The sequence below is a fragment of the Patiria miniata genome, unplaced genomic scaffold (assembly GCF_015706575.1).
Source record: "Patiria miniata isolate m_02_andy unplaced genomic scaffold, ASM1570657v1 HiC_scaffold_27, whole genome shotgun sequence".
NCBI classification, from domain to species: Eukaryota; Metazoa; Echinodermata; class Asteroidea; order Valvatida; family Asterinidae; genus Patiria; species Patiria miniata.
The window spans coordinates 8,446,961-8,464,431 of NW_024037066.1; the positions used below are offsets into that span (position 1 = coordinate 8,446,961).

The following is a 17,471-nucleotide window of genomic DNA, read 5'->3' on the forward strand; positions in this document are numbered from 1 at the left end:
CGGTAGCTAGCTCCAACAGCGCCCTCTATTTCCGCACCTCCTCAATTTTTTTTTACCAAAGAGCACCAAGGAATGGGAAATTGAACCAAGGCAAATGATCGAAAGCACCCGAGGCAAATTATGGAGGACACCAATGAACATGAGGACACCAAAAAAGCAAAATAGTACCCCACGTACCTTGTCTGTACGTACAATCCAAGCTTGAAGAAAAAAAAAGCCGCGTGGCCGCGTCAATTCCGGAACTTTGGTCTGACCAGAGACCGAATTTTTTTTTTTTTGCCTTAGGCTACTAGATGAATATTTCGCTGGTATAAAACAACTCCTACTTTCCTCTGCAAGGAGTGGTTTCCGTAAAACCTCGACACATAATAATGCTTCATGGATTTGAGCTCATGTGTAACATAGAGCTAGGTCCTATGTAGAATACTGTGTATCTGCTAGCACACCAAACTTCGTAACAATTGGTCCTTGAATTCAGGCGCGCGCGGATCAACCGCAACCCCCCCCCCCCCCGCTCTGTCTCAAAAATTTCTTATAGGCTACACTAATCGGTAATATAGTGTTGGTAATCGTCAGATTTGAACAGCGCACCCATTGGAAGTATGGTACGACCCCCCCCCCCCTATTGATTTTACGGAGACCAATAATTAACGAAACGGCACACTTTTATAGGCTTCTATAATACCAAAATCTAGATAGGTATTGTTCAAGTTTTAGACCGAGGTTGACTAAACCTGTTGTGGATGTCAAAGATTTACCCTCGCGCGTTTGCCCTACAAATGACTGTAATCACGGGGGGGGGGGGGGGGGGGATTTTCAGGGTGCTAGTTGTTTTGACCGCCGACTGTTTGTCTGTCTGTCCTGCTAATCTTCCGAGGCCAAAAATCTCCAAGTTAAACAGGCCTTCCAATAGGCAACACAGGCTGGTGTACTTTTCAAGTGTTGATATGATGATATTCGATCCGTGCATCCGAAACCTGAAAAAAATCTGGCTTTGATTAAAATCCTCGACAAATCAATTACTGATTTCTTTAAGCCAGCCATACTCAAAATAAATGGAAAACACTTAAATTTAAACTAGTCGAATATTTCGAGGGTATCATTTACTCCTACTTTCCTTTGCAAGGAGTGGTTTTCGTAAGAACTCGACACATAACAAATACTTCAATCAATTGAGATATAACACTTTGAATTTGCACTAAGAATACGTGTATCTACAAGCACACCAAATCGGTCTTTGGATTTTTGAGATCATGGACAAACCCATGGAGGTGTTTTTTTTTAGGGATTAAAGGGCGCCCTCTCTTGGATTACTCAACGACGAATCAATGCTATGCTAGTGTCCAGGCTATATTCGAGTAAATCGAAATCGAATCGTGTTGCTGTTGAGTGTGAGTAGAGCAGTTTCGTAAAACGAGTTTTGGTAAGTATTTCTTCGTTTAATGTTGTAACACCAATCCACGAATTGGACAAATTGCGGGAGTGTTGGTTGTACGCATTACATTACATTCCAATCAAACTTGATATATCGTCAGCTGGACTTCCTCCAAAGCTAACTCCAGCTGACATGCTCATATTCATGTAGCGCTCGCTGGAGACATAACCTAGTTGTGACAGTGTGGTACATGTAGCAAGAGACCCTTAAATAATGGCCTCTCAAAAATTGTCGATTTTCACCTCTAATATCCAACCCCAGATTTCATTTATATACCTCATACATTCAGCAGTCATTCATGAAGCTAATGTCACGATCGACTTGAAACAGTCACAAAAAAAACCAAACATGCCGTCATGAATGTGAAAAATCTTGACGATTTCGGTGGCTTGTCCGTAAAAAACCGCCAGTTCCAACGGCTGTCGCCAGTTCCAACGTTTTGTTTTGTTAATTATGTAAATATATGCATCACGTGATGACATAAAAAAAAATCTGCGTGCGCGATGTAAACATCGTGGGTACCACACCGCTTTCAGGCGCTGCAAGTGGGTTCAGTTTTTGTCTGGTGCGTTGTCGCGGAAAACAAGACAACGAGAATGTGCTTCACATTGAACCCAATCTGTATTTTTATAAAAATATCGGCCATAATGACAAGGTGAACCGTCATGGTGAATCGTGTACATTGTATATGGGTTACTCCATGAAGTTCGGGCAAAAAGTGTGACATTGGGTCAAAGTTCCCAAATGTTGATCTGAATATTGTTTTTGATAGCTCAACTACTATATTTTTAGGAAATAGTATGCTTTTTCCCCAAAACATAAAACTGAATTTGTGGTTGATCTTTTTATTCATGATGGGAAATTCAAAATACCTATGCTACATGGACACCAAATCTAAACAATTGCTCTGAACATTTTTTAATGGGTTAGGTTATTTGTCAGTTTTCTTGTTGTTTAAGATTAACTTTTAGGGTATAATCAAAGGAAAACACAAATGGTTCAGCAGATGCTCAAAATAAGTTGATACAACCCATTGTAAATTGAGGCTTTTTGTGTAATTTTGACAAAATTGTGCTTGTTTGGAAAAAGTAACCAAATCAGCTAGAAGAGATCTAAAATAGCATTTATGAGTAAAAGTTTGACTTAAATGACACAGTCAGTGAACCACCTTTCTAAAATGATGTTCAAAATGTATGCCTTTGCTCGTCGTGCTGAGAAATATGGCTGACAATGTGTCAATTTTAGCTATGCTACATGGACACCGTGTCCTGTAGCATAGGTAGAAAACAGCACAATTTATCCAGTAATTAACTGAAAATTAAGCAAAAAATGGCTAAATCATGTTTTATGGCAGTGGACACGCAAACCGAATACAGAAGCTGAATTTTGGATACATAATTTGGATGTATATATGAATTATAGAGTGTGGAACAATACCTATGCTACATGGACACCGTGTCCTATTTATCAATTTTCACTTTAGAGGAGCAAACCCTTACATGTATGTAAAATAGAGTTCATCTGTATCTGATTGTTATTAATTTATTGTAATTAACCACTTTCTTGGTTCTAACATTAAAAAAATAATTTGTCTACAATCATAGCTTCACAACTAAAGGAATACTCTCTTACCTATGCTACATTTTCTACCTATGCTACATCTGGACACCACGCTATATTTTGGAACATAAATCTTCATTGCTGAAGAACAATTTTGCAAAGCATGTTTTATTTTGAATATCCATCCAATTACTATTTACCAAAGGTTAAGATGTGTCAGTATGTGTGGAGGTATTTCAGCTTGAGGGGTTTCTTTAGTTTGAAAATACCGATGCTACATGGACACCATTTCAAAAAATTATACTTTTTCTTCTTGCATCTTATAAACAGCAGCAAGTTTGGAGAATTCAACTTTTTAAAAACTCAACTTGGAGTGAGTTGAACATATTAAAATCAAAATCTTTCAGATACAGTGTACTGTATGGAGATAGCAAGCCTTAGTACCTATGCTACAGGACACAAAAAGTGCGGACACCAAATGTAGCATAGGTAACAGAATTTTCACATGCATGTAATATCAACACGAGCAGCTTTTGAACAATTTTATGCATAGATATGGGTGAATATGACTTTAATCTAATAGTAAATTACTTAAAAGGATTGATCAGTTGGCATTTTTGCAACAAAACAACAAAAATAAAAACACATGTTTCTGTTAATTTAAATGTCACACTTTTTACTGACATTTTTAGTGGTTTTTGCACACATTTTGCCCAATAAAAATTATTTGAGGGCAGATACAGTCCTAGTTTGATTTTATTTTTAAAAGTAACATCATATCCTTTGAGGAAAATGTTACTTTGAAGGATTTGAAAGACTAAATTTTTTACAAATTGATAACAAAGAGAGTAATTTCAGCATTATCAGCTATTATTCCAACTTCATGGAGTAACCCATATGCATTGACCATGTTGTAATACGAAACCAACGCGCTCGTGTACATTATTATTTGAGCGCGTAATATGCGCAATGTCCAAATTCAGGCTATATTGTACATTCAGACAATCCTGGCCAAAATGGTTGGGACACTTCCTGAGCCTGCCACGGTCACCCACTCCCCCGCTCCCCCGGTCAATGTTGTTCTCACAAGCTGATGGAGCACACACCACGCAATGAGAGACAACATTGAATGGGGGCCGGGGGGTTGGGGGCCCAGCGAGATTTGACCAGGATTATAGCTGTCATTACAGTATGTCTGATGGTTTAAAGTAAACTTTTAATTTAGAACCTGGTTTTCTTGAAGACCGAAACTGCTTATCAAAACAGAGGCATTTCAGTTTCTGAAAATTCTTGGCTTGATTTGCGGGACTAATTCATTCAGTGGTTTCCTTTCTTTCTTTTTTGACGGGAACAAGCACAGATAGTACAGCGCTAATTCAAGATGTCGGAGAGAAAAGTACTCAATGTAAGTAATCAACATGTTTAATAGCATTTAATGGCCTAACCATATTCCACTTTTGTTTTTTATTTATATAGTTTAAGTCTCTTTGTTATTACATGCTGTCAAGATGACCGGCAAAATCAAGTAAGAAGCACACTACCTGTCCTGAGGCCAAGTAAAACAATCTGATTCTCGCTCCCACCTGCTTCCTTTTCCCCGCCTGCCTCCTTTTTTTTAAAGGGTTATTGTTCTATTCATGCATTTTGTACGTTTGTCATTATATTGTCTTTTAATTTATTTTTAACAAAGTTTGAATGCTCCTTTGGACACAACTTTGCATCAGCAAAAGAGTCGAAAAAGTAGACGATTACATCTGCCATCTTGGAAATGGAATTATCAATTCTATCTGCCCCCAGATTCCATTTGAATCTATTATACTCGTCCCAACTTTCATAAAGTTTTATCCTAAATCTCCCAGTTCCTTAAATATCCTCTTTTCTTACGTGAAAATACTTTTTCATGGATTACCTTTTTTGTTTACATTTTTCAGAAATACTACCCTCCGGATTTTGATCCGGCTAAAGTGCCTAAGCTGCGCCAGCATAGGGAACGGCAGTACACTGTGCGCACTATGGCACCCTTCAATATGAGGTGAGGGCACGGTTTATGAGGCTTAATACTAGACTACAGGGCCGGTAGTCGTCGTATTTTACAAATACCGGAAGAAAAATTGTCATGGGTAGGTGTCAAAATATCGTGAAAAACACATGCAGGTCATTCTATAAATTAAGGGTCAAAAGTGTGACATTTTTTCCTGTCCCTGTTGCCTTGGCACTTTGTAATTTGCCATTCAAGTATCATTTAGTATGGGTAGGTAGTTTGCATCAAACTTATAAAATCATAGATGTCAGATGTAACAGGGACAGAAACTAAAAAGAACCCCACATTTATAGAATGACCCGTACACGTACATTATTTATTGCAGTTTAAAACAAAAAAGGCATGTGAAAAACATTTGATGAACATTGCTTCATAAACATGAACATTGAACTTGGTCAGATTGGGACGCAAAGCAGAGCATTTGATGTTGTTTATAATTATGATCAATGGTGTAAAAAACAAAACAAGGCCACCGGACTTGGTTGGTGATAGAAAGAACAAGCTGAAATCCCTGGACTCACTTCAGCGCTTGCACTCTTTTGTTGACAAACCAAAGTACCTGGGTATATTGCATGAAACCCTAGCCATTACCACATTGCTTGTGTGAGACATTTCTCTTGCTTATTTCTTCCAAGGTGTAAGACGTGCGGTGATTACATCTACCAGGGGAAGAAGTTCAACGCCAAGACAGAGAATGTACAAGATGAGACCTACCTGGGCCTGCGCATCTATCGCTTCTACATCAAGTGTCCAAAGTGCATCTCTGAAATCAGTTTCAAAGTGAGTGAATAGTGGTTGACTTCAGCTTGATTTATAGAAAACAGCTCGTCAATTATCTTTAAGTCTGGTTGGACTGTCTGTACCCTTGCATAGACTTCAGAAAGCCCCCCCCCCAAAAAAAAATTGTCTTAAACGTAAGTCTGTTTTCTACCTCTTTCACCCTAGTTTGAATTCCCTCCCAATATACTGTGTGATATATGTTTATCAGTTCTTGCTTTCAAACGACTCTCGGCCTTATTGTAGTAGAGCAATAACATTTTTTATGAAATGTACATCAAAATTATCAAACTTATTTACATACATACACTGTGGAATACAGCAACAGTTGCAAACGAAGTCAATCAAATGACTTACTTGACTTAAATGCTCAGTCCCAAGGGACCCTTGCGCTCCCCTGTTGTAGACAACCACGAATGCCCTCACGGTGAGATGCTCGGCGTTCGGCTGTTGCTATAGGAAGGCCGGTGTGCTCACGGATTTGTGAGATCCACTTCTTTGGAGGTCTGCCACGAGGTCTTGGGTTCGTGACCTCGGCAGGACTTCACGAACCCAATCAAATGAGTCCAGCCAAATTTTGTAAGTAGGATTAATTGAAGAATATCACCAACAAATACATATTAATTCTTATTTTCCAGACTGATCCTGAAAACGAAGACTACACCATAGAGAACGGCGCCACCAGGCTGTTTGAAGCGGCCAAGATGCTGCGCAAGGCTGAGGAGCAAGAGAAACAAGACAGGGAGGAAGAAGAAGCTAACAACCCAATGAAGGTGCTGGAGAACCGCACCAAGGTAGGCCACTCCTTGGGCATTTGCCCAAGATCTTGGGAGTTTAGGCCAGGCCGTGGGGACAATTAACCGAGCCTTACACAAGTATGGATTGCCCATGTGCAAAATGTTAATTGCAGCACTATCTACTGCAGTGGCGCAGCCAGGATTTGGTTTTCGGCAGGGCTCAACATTTTTTTTTTTACACATTTGTTGCCCCCAATTTTTCTTTTTTTTTGAGGGGCGGCCTATTTTGACGTTGGTGGCGCCACTTACACCCCTATTATAAACAGGCCACATTCATATCACCAAGGCCAAATCGTGGGACTAAAAAATAAAATCAAAAAAAAAAAATGAACAACCTCTTTGGGGGCGGGGGGGGGGGGGGGCTCTATCCCCCCGAGCCCCCCCTTGGGTGCGCCACCGATCTACTGTTCATGCACTGAGCAACAAGAGAAACGGAGCATGCATGGAGCAGAGAAAAATCATTCAATGATCCAGTTTCACTACCATTTACTTCAACCACAATTGACCTATCGCTGTTTGCGAGTTAGCCACGCCTCTTAGACAACCCTATGGAATTTTGTACTTAAAAGTTTTGTTTGTCTCAGATTTTGTGCATTCCGAATCCGTTTCTATGTCATGTAATTGGACAATATTTCACAAGCTGCGTTGATGCGATTCTACCGCGATAGGTTAATCGGGCTTCAGATCCCCCATTTTGTCAGTGCACATCCACATCTAATCTGAGAGTCCTGCCAAGTACTCAAAACATTTTCGAATACGACTTGAGAATATCAAAGTGATCCACTTACTTACAGTGCACTATTTATCCACTCCTTCTAGAATTGGTCATTCTTGTTCGCACCCCCACGAAAAAAGCTGCATGTCCCCAAAACAATATCTTTTTTTGGGAAAAAGAACAGGAATGCATTGAGGTTTTTATTAGACAGTTTCCTTTCCCCCGCGGAGCTCCCTTAACTAACCTGTATTACTCCTCCCCTACTGCCACCCCCCCCCCCAACTCTTCCCAGGATTCCAAGAATGAGATGGAGATCCTTGAGAACCTGGAGGAGTTGAGAGAGATCAACACTAGAAAGCTAGACATTGACTACGCCGAGATCCTACGCAGGAAGGCTGAGGCTCAAGGAGAGATGCTAAGGAAACAGGAGGAAGAAGATGAGGCCTACGTAGCGTAAGTCAGAGAATTCAAAGCTTCCATAACTCCAGGATCAACCGTGCAGACAGGGGATAGTCCTGGATGTTTTGGATGGCTATTCTTTGATTAAAAAAAAATGAAATTTGTGTACTAATATTTTATATTGTATTGACTTAAAATACCACTTATTACTATTTTATTCAGGGCAGTTTAGTTAGGTCAGTTGGGCGGGCGGGGGAGCTAACATATTTTGCCACTGTTTTCTGTCACTTCTCTCTAAGAGATACTTTAGTCATGTAATGTTAGTACATTTTGTTCATTTTTGTTCTGTATCCTCAGGAAGTTGTTTGGCAAGCAAGATGGAGGCGTGATTAAGAGAATAGAAGATGATCCTGATGAGGTAGGAGGAGCTTCATCGTCATGGCTGCCTTCATCCAAGAAAACCTCAGCAGTTAAGAGACCATCGGACGTCTTGACAAGTGTAAGCTGAATTTCGCTGTTGCGTTTTTTAGGATATGTATGTGTGGTTTAAGAGCAGCCTAGTCATATGATTCAAGTCAGCAGCTCTGGAGAATCTATAAATATCACACAGAGTTACCACAGTCCAGCTGAGACACATTTAGTCTTGACAAGGGTAAGCTGACTTCTTTTACCAAGCTGATATATGCGGACGCAAAGCCGAACTGAATACGGGGAAAGATTGGTGTGGCTAAACTCACAGGCCATGTACTTGCAGGATTGACATGGCAACTGGGGAAAATCTTGCACTACCAGCGAAAAACGTCACCTAATCTGAATCACTTGGCTTCGGCTAATTACAGAATGCCAATGGAAGTGGTGACTCCACTTACCAAAAGACAAGTGCGTAAAGAAGCCTAAGCAATTCAGCCTTAGTGTTCATATGCATGTACACTCTGTAGCTCACAGCGTAGCAGAATCAGGACTGACAACGTTTGAGATTCAAGGATGATCTGCGTTTTGTCCAGTTTGGGCATGATCTTGATTAATTTTATCGTCCTTGTTTGTTTTCAGGACGATAAGTTGCAGACAAAGAAGTCCAAGCAAGAATCCACAGGGTTAAAGTTGAGCTCCAAATCGGCTCTAGCTGGACTGGTAAAGGTGAAAAAACAGCACCCCAAATCAAATCTGCCGTCAACAAAAACAACCCCCAGGGACTCTACTAGTACCCAAGATAACAACGTAGCACTCGCTACACAAACTGAAGTAGGAATTGGGGAGACGCGTACACATGAACAAACAGTTCCTGAACCTGTGAGGGAGCCCTCAACCTCTAGCCAATCACTGACAACAACAGTGGCCGGGGGGTCCAATGACTCCAATCACCATGACGACCATCACCAAGACAATAATCATCACCATGTCAACGATATCCCTGAACCAGACAGTGACCAGATTTCGAGGAGCATTCAAGAGGGTCTGGGCAAGAAGCTGATTGCTGGCGGGGGACAGGGTGCCAGACCCAAAGCCAAGTCGGTTGGACTGAGCCTACTAGGCGGGTACACTGTGAGTGATGACAGTAACGATAGTGATGAATCCGATAATTAGAGTTGTTTACAGTTTCTTTTGTTTTAATATCACGATGTACATTCTGTTGGCTCTGCATAAGAATTATATAGTCCGAGGGTCAGACATTCACGTAGGCTGAGCCACGGTTGAAAGTCTGATATATCGTAGCATGTACATTTTGTGCGACATCGCGTGCCAGCCAATGGGAGTGGTCTGTAGAGACTCCAACATCGTTTCAGTGTACTAAGCTGTGGATTGGTCAATTTGGATGCCATGATTATAGGTTCCGGAATACCCGATAGAAGGCGCACACTGAATTGTTAGAATCCCAAGGTAAAACCGCAGTCTTTTTTTGCATAGTCGTCGAATCTGCTCACATATCATAGACCCTTGGTGTGATAGGGGATATTCCATGGATGAACAACATAGACCTCAAGCCAGTTTTCTATTAAAATCTAAAACAATTATGTCACGTGAATGACAGTCCATGAGTTTTATGAATACAGACGACCTAAACGTGATCTTCCCAAGAGAAATCCAGGTATTTTCTTGTTGCAACACAGGCTGGTGAACATGGTGAAGGAGCGAATTGGAACTGTAATTATTTTGTTAAGTCTGATCCTTGATGACGTAATAAACTTTGAACAAGCAAACAGACGGACACACAGCATCTCATCATTTTGAGTTTTTATTTTTATTTCATGGGACGATACAAAACCATATTTTGCTGGGTTACAGAAGAACGCTAAATGAAGTTTAACATTCCTTTTGAATCACAAAATGACCTTGCTTAAAACTTTTATGTTTTTAAAGTCTTTGGAAACCCTCGCTGTTCTTTGTTATTAAACCTTTTCAAGGGTCAATGTTGCTCCAACGATGATCCAAATCATACATTATGCAACGTTTGTAATAGGATTCAATTTCCAGTAAACAGGACTATCACTAGAGAAATCAAAAGCCAAGGTTTTTTATCATTAATGTGGAGAAATATTTCTAAAGCCTAAACTAGTTGTTTATTCAACAAAGTAACCAATCTAAACTAATACAGGATTGGTTTAATTCATACAGAAACTGAGTAACCAAAATGGACTTTCCAATGAAACAACTCAACACACACACAAACATTTATAATAATGGGATGAAAGGGAATAATTTTTGGGATCATGAGGTCTCCATGGACACCACTGTGTCAACGACCTCAAACTCCAGCGGTGTGACAGTCTTGGTCAGAACCCCTGTGGTACCTCTCTTGTAGCGATAGTCACCTTGCCTGCAAGAGAGAATCACAAGAACAGTTGTGTAAATAAACAATTTGTACATGTTTCTACGGTGCAATTTTGATTGTGGTACCCACAGCTGTATGGGAGTCGGACCTGCCCAATGACCTCGGCAAGCTGTGTGAATGAGAGATTAAGGTGTTTACGCTCGTAATCTGGAGGTTCTTGGCTAAGTTGTCTTACGTAAATAAGTTAATTTTTTTTCTCACAATCTCTCGGACCACAAGGTGCTTATAACATTGCATTGGTGAGGGTAAAACCCAATTAAAGAAATTAAGGGGGCATGTAGAATATTGTACTTTTTATGTAACTACTGTAAAATTACTAATAAAATGTGTAAAATCAAATAAAGCCACACAAACTGTTGGAAACTTTTTCTTTAATTTTCTCAAACGTTGATTTTTTTCTTTTTTGGTAGAGAAGTTATGATACACTATCTATTTAAGTTTTCAACGGTGACAATATGAAATACACACAACTTTTTTCAACATCAGGAATTCTATATGCCTTATACAGCTGGTGGGCATTTGTTGTTATTGGCTACTGTCCAAGGATCGTCAACACAACTCGGGCTTTGGCAAAATCATTATTTTGACACGCTACATTTTTTCAAGTTTCTGTTGTTGTTTTCCTTTTGCAATGCATTGCAACAGTGCTCTTACCTGACTCCCTTGACGTTGGCCTCATCGTAAGGCCGGAGGTAGTCCACTTTGTCCTTCTTGATGACGCAGAGGTCCACGTTGGTGCCCGAGCCCAGATCGTTAAAGATGCCGGCCGCGATGGCATCGCGCACCAGCTGCTTGGCCTCTTCCTCCTGCAGGGGAAATCAGATGTGTGCCCCTTTAATACACTACTGACTGCCTTACATTCTGACACAGTGGCAACAATATTCACTTCAACAAAAGTTGTCATTCATTAAAGGGACTAGCCCACCACTGGAATGACTTGATTATATTTCACTCAATCTCGAATACCCGTTTATCATCAGTAAAGGAAAGCAGTTAATAACTGACCGAAAAAGAATTTACTGTGAATAAAGTGACCTCAGAATCTCAGATCCCCTGAAGGTTTTGCTGGGAAGGGAATAAATGAAGCAGGCTTCGGCTCAGTGACCAAATTAGGAATGCCTTCACCCAAGGCTTAGCTGTTGTCATCTACAAATCTACTACCATTACATGCCAAACTGACTTTGAGGAATTCAGAGGGGCTTGCTTGATTAACCCCTAATCCTGCACGGTGGACCACAGTACAACAGGTGGAAATGTGTGTGGGACCAATGCCACTCTTTAATTAGCAACCACAGACTCTGAGGTCTTAAGACTGTTGGCCCCGATGGATCTTTTCACTCTGGGCAGGCTTCTCTATTGTTGCATGTTGCATTTGGCAGGGTTCCTAGTCAAAAGAACGTGGATGGTTAGGGTAAACATTTTATCCAGGCCAAAATTGGAATGATTTGGTGTGTTTCAGCCCCTTACCTCCATGTTGGGCTTGTATCTGTCCTCAAACATAGCCATGGCTGCCAGTGATCCAGAGCCCATGGTGGCAAACGGCAGCTTGTTGGAGGAGCCGTGGGGGTAGATGTTGTACAGGTGAGGTCCTTTCACATCCACACCGCCTAGAACCAAGGCAGCTCCGATGTGTCCCTGGTACCTGAAGAAAAAATCACACAACGTACTGGGATAATTTCATCGCTCATTGTAGAAATAACCTTCTGTATCTCCCTCGGCATTCCAAATCCTCAAACACCACTCTCCATAAATCAGTAGTTATTAAATGTAATGGAATATATTTGAACTTGCACAAAATTGGCAGAACTTTGGCAAAGCAAAGCTCCTCAGTTTCGAATTAAAGGGAATATACAACATTTGCAAACATCGAAAAATAAAACTACCAAGTTTTTGCGAAATACCTTAACAGGATGTTGGTAAATGACAGTCTAAAGCATCCTGTAAAATTATGGCACCTGGTATACTGTCATTTTCAAGAAAAGTGGTATTTTTGTATCAATTTCCAACGCTGATCGGCCGATCAGCGTTGGAAACAACTGGCTTTTTTTCAAATACTGGCCCCAATTGACCATTGCACTTGTTTGCAATCGATTACAAACCTATGAACGGGTACGAGCAAGCTAGACTGGTTCCCTGACCTTACAATTCCCCAATGTATGTAAACTGCTCTGTTTCTTCTTATATGGAGTCAGGGAACCAGACTACAGGAAAATGATCGTTTTTCTTGGTTTTTATAGCATTTTCGAACCCAAAATCTCCAAAAAGTCAGTGTAACTATATTTGCTTTATATTTCCAACCCCCCAATTCCATCCATTTCTGAAAATTACAGCAAAAGCAAATGATGTATATTCCCTTTAAGCAATATGGCAAAGCAAAGGTGATGACTGAAAATGTGGAATACTTAGGGATAACCTTTACTCCACAGGTATTTTTGCATGGGAGTTTCTTGAATACTCCTAAATACAACACTGTGATGGCATCTGATCATACATCCTTTACATTTTATTAATTTTCAACGACATGCGTCATGCATGTGATTACGTCAGAGATTTGTCTGGCATTTGGCAACGCAGTCACAACTGTTCTTGGTCAAGGCATGATGCGGCGGTCTGGGGTTATCGGATTGGTTCATTCACCCTCCATCCTCCAACTCTTCCTCTGACTGACTGCTTACCTGAATAGCTTCTGCTTAAGCAAGCGGTTAGCAGTGACGACGCGGGCTTCCCTGCCAGTTGACAAGCTGTGCAGCTCAAGGTTGGAGGATATCAGTTGTGTGGTCACCTCAGTGTCTGCGGCAGTACCGGCTCCGCAACAGCTAGAAACAACCAGGGTCAAAATAAATACAATTCAAAGATTTGTCCACAGGGTGTTTGGGCAGTTTCTGGAGCTACAGTGACTAAATGGTTAAAGGAATGTAAGACGTAAAGTAGGCACTTACGTATCTTGTTGATACTTACTAAATGTTTGGAGCCAAGTAGTGAATCTTTGAGCAGTTCTTGTCGGCCACGATTGTGTCCTCTGTCGCTCGGGTATCTGCACCCAGAATAACGCCATCCTATGAATAAGGCAAACAGTCAAATGCTACTGATTAATACCCAAACAAAATTGGCATGATAAACTTTTCTATGATTGCATATTGTAAAATTATCAATATAAATGATGAACTCAATGATACTGTAAAAAGAAAAAAACTGATGTAAAATGAGGACAACTATGAAAATAAGTTGCTACAGCTTGTTTGGTTTATCCTTGACAACGCCTCGTTTGTATTATGTGTTCATAGTTCGTTTTGATTTAAATTTGTATTTTGATGTCCTTTTTGGGGGGTTCATGTTTGTGAGATATTTGTGGAGACTGTCAAATAATAACATGATAAACAGAAATGTGTACCTTGAAGATAAGGCCAGCTATTGTGGTTCCTGTTTTGACTCCTTTTGGAGCTTTCAGTCCAGTCCTTTCAAGTAGTGCATTCCTGTACAAATGAAACAATATTGAAAGTGTCGATCATATTCTCTGCGTGCACGTTTTAAGTGTCAGATTGGCTCAGTGCGGAAAGGGCATATCTTTCATCATTTTGGCCTAAAAACCGACAGAATCCAGCGCAGTTTGTTTGGCGCACATAACTTGAGTATGTCATGAGGTTTTGTACGAAGTTTAGGGCCAAACTGTGCAGCGGTTCTGTGGGAAATGTCTCTGTTTTGATGGACGTTTTTGTACTTAATTAGTGTTTTGTGCTGCAAACAATTTTGCAAGGTTCTGTGTCTATAGGAGTACACGAGTAGACCTGTGGCCGATGGCCGAGACAGTGGATAGCACGTCTGACTAAGTGACAGACATGACAGATCCGCAGTACGTTCGTTGGCGTTGACATCTCACATTTTCAATTTTTTTTGTTTATGCCCGAAAATAAGCAATGATATTGATAAGAATATTCTTCTTTTTATTTTTAATTGCCTTCCTACATTTAATTACAGAGTAGGCCTAGGCCCCCCCTAGCTGGAGTTACCCAGCCCTGAGTTTTATCATTGGGTTGTCTATTAGGGCTGGAGCGAATTTTTCTCGTAACTTGTAGTATAGGCAACAATTTTTGGAAAATGTTCAATTTTGTCCCCGTTACACACTAATTGCAATTGCAACTGCAACTCACCCCAAACTTGCCTGGAATAACCATTACACAGGTCCTTGAAGTAAAAAACGATCCACGATGAAGATTCAGCCTACAATTGCAGTGAAAACAGGAGGAATAACCGCTAACTTGACAACCTTGCTGGATTGGCCAGGACCGCAATTGGTTTGTGCACAAAAAAAATTGTGTACAATGAATGGCGGTCGATTAACAGGCACAGAGAGCGATCGCTGTCAACTACTCGTTTTTGCCGGCTGCGCTGGCTGTTGGCGCATGACGTCACGCGGAAGCGTAACACCCGATGACTGTTTCATGCACTAATATAAGGTTTACCACTCGCATCACAGCTTTGGTACTGGAACCGCAACCAATAGTGCATGAAACAGTCATCGGGTGTTACGCTTCCGCGTTACGTCATGCGCCAACAGCCAGCGCAGCTGGCAAAACCGAGTAGTTGACAGCGATCGCTCTTTGTGCCTGTTAATCGACCGCCATTCATTGTACACAATTTTTTTTGTGCACAAACCAATTGCGGTCCTGGCCAATCCAGCAAGGTTGTCAAGTTAGCGGTTATTCCTCCTGTTTTCACTGCAATTGTAGGCTGAATCTTCATCGTGGATCGTTTTTTACTTCAAGGACCTGTGTAATGGTTATTCCAGGCAAGTTTGGGGTGAGTTGCAGTTGCAATTAGTGTGTAACGGGGACAAAATTGAACATTTTCCAAAAATTGTTGCCTATACTACAAGTTACGAGAAAAATTCGCTCCAGCCCTAATACTAGACAACCCAATGATAAAACTCAGGGCTGGGTAACTCCAGCTAGGCCCCCCTATGACTTTATGACTATGAGCCCTTTTTTTTCTTATTTGTGGGTCAGGATGATTTTTTTTCAAAGAAATATAAAAAAAAAAAAATCCGAAATCCAGACCATATGCGCCATCTCTATTATATTAGTATTACGAACGGAGCAAATTTAGCCGCAAATTTACACGCACAATGACACATGGAAACTTTTTGCACAAATTTCCAAGTCATCACATATCGATAGTGCACCACATCCACAAGAGCTTTTCCGATTAATTAAGCACACGCAACTAACTCACATTTATTTATAAGGTCTGCCTTTTTTAGAACGACGGTTTTTTAAATTAAAAACTAACTTACCGTCTGCTGTTTTCGAAGACAAATCCACCTTTTTGAGGCTCGGCGAGCAACGGAGCCGCCATGCTGAATTTACATGTAAAATGTTTAGTCACGATAGTCAACAGAGGGCGCTATATTGTGGAGTTTGGACACTCCTAATTACTTCCCAAGATCTTGGAAATTTCGGTCGACTTCCCAATCGGTCGAGTTCGGAACTTGGGGATTTCATTCAAAATTTCACTAAACATATTTATTCAAAATTTCACCAAACAATTGTAATACTTTACTTTGCTATTTTTGTTTTGTTTTATTAATTTATTCTTTGTAAACAAAATTTCACCAAACAATTGTAATACTTTACTTTGCTATTTTTGTTTTGTTTTATTAATTTATTCTTTGTAATTGTATGCCCAGGGCCTAGTGGAAGATAATGTGAACGGGCTAAATAAATAAAATATAAATAAATAACTTGTGTCAACTTAACTGAATAATTTCACACCGTCTCATAGCTTCAACGACATTAATTTATTGAGCGGGTAGATGCTGAGTAAATTGATCCATTTCGTATTCTCGCAGATTGACTATATATCGATCGATGGTTTGATTTCTTTCTGGCTCATTTTAATTCACAACTGTCAAAACCATATCCAAGGGCGGATCCAGAACACAATTTATTATTTTTTTTTTGGGGGGGGGGCCCAAAAAATTTTGGTCCCCCAGAAAGTGGGTCCAAAAATTACGGCGAGGGTTCGGGGCCCGCTTAAGGGCCCCGAAATTTTTTTGGATTCTGAGATGTGCTCTGTGGTGCGATCTGAGGCAATTTCTGACCTCTTTCAGTAACCAAATTTGTTTGGCGGAAAAGAATTATTATCAAATAATTTATTTTCCACTGAAGTAAATTTGAAAGTAAATTCTTGTCCCGGCCTTGTCATCACAATCGTCGATGTCAAATAAAATAAAGAAATTAAAATATTGTTGCGCCGCAAATAATTCGAAATTATTTTGAAATGTAAAAAAAATCACCAAAGTAGTTAAACGTGTGTCGATTTCTTTGTTCACTGTCTCATTCAAAAGTGAATAACCTTGGTATAGACCGCTTGCAGACGCGATCGATAATTGACGCGCGAAGGTGCGCGACGCCATGTTATGGGACAAAATGTGCATAAATAGATATACGCTTGTCCCACAACATGGCGTCGCGCGCCTTCGCGCGTCGATTATCGAACGCATCTGCAAGCGGTCTATTGCTAGCTAGAAGACACGCACTTTAAAAAGCAAAATATATTTTTAGGAGTGAAACTCGAATACGCGCTTATCATAACAACACAAAATCATCGGATAGAAAAAGTGCCGCTCTCACTCACTGAGCAACATAAGGCGGTGATTGGATGATGGTTATTCACATGACCTCCTGAACAATTTTCTTTTCAATTTTACCAGAGATAGCCCATTCAATGTTAGATATTTCCCACCCCCAAACCACCCCTAAAACCAGGCCATCCAGCTTGCTAGATGTATAGCCCCACGCAGCTCTATGCTAAACAGACCCAGACTTTGGGCCGGGTTTTTTTTGGCGAACAAATCCCCTGAGCATGCGTGAGTTGAAAGCATTGTCTGTGTATATATTGAAAGCCACATTTATTCAATG

General features: G+C 40.5%; 2 protein-coding genes across 5 annotated transcripts; one reads left to right on the forward strand and one right to left on the reverse strand.

The window, feature by feature from the left end:
* The first annotated feature begins 1,306 nt into the window (after positions 1–1,306).
* LOC119734269 (splicing factor YJU2-like) lies at positions 1,307–9,929 on the forward strand. Of its 4 annotated transcripts, none has more exons than XM_038207663.1 (8): positions 1,307–1,423; positions 4,344–4,400; positions 4,927–5,027; positions 5,672–5,816; positions 6,452–6,607; positions 7,618–7,778; positions 8,082–8,223; positions 8,775–9,929. In XM_038207663.1, the coding sequence occupies exons 2-8, from the start codon at positions 4,377–4,379 to the stop codon at positions 9,306–9,308; spliced, it is 1,263 nt and encodes a 420-aa protein (XP_038063591.1). In that variant the 5' UTR covers positions 1,307–1,423; positions 4,344–4,376; the 3' UTR covers positions 9,309–9,929. The 4 variants fall into 4 exon arrangements, with proteins under 4 accessions (XP_038063591.1, XP_038063592.1, XP_038063590.1 ...); XM_038207664.1 differs by having other exon boundaries at positions 1,311–1,423; positions 4,351–4,400; XM_038207662.1 differs by having other exon boundaries at positions 1,311–1,423; positions 4,356–4,400.
* A 15-nt stretch (positions 9,930–9,944) lies between these two features.
* LOC119734270 (proteasome subunit beta type-7-like) lies at positions 9,945–15,956 on the reverse strand. Its single transcript, XM_038207667.1, has 7 exons — positions 15,845–15,956; positions 13,946–14,027; positions 13,513–13,610; positions 13,230–13,370; positions 12,022–12,196; positions 11,209–11,360; positions 9,945–10,539 (listed from the first exon to the last, which is right to left on the reverse strand). The coding sequence occupies exons 1-7, from the start codon at positions 15,904–15,906 to the stop codon at positions 10,431–10,433; spliced, it is 819 nt and encodes a 272-aa protein (XP_038063595.1). The 5' UTR covers positions 15,907–15,956; the 3' UTR covers positions 9,945–10,430.
* Between the last annotated feature and the right edge of the window lie 1,515 nt (positions 15,957–17,471).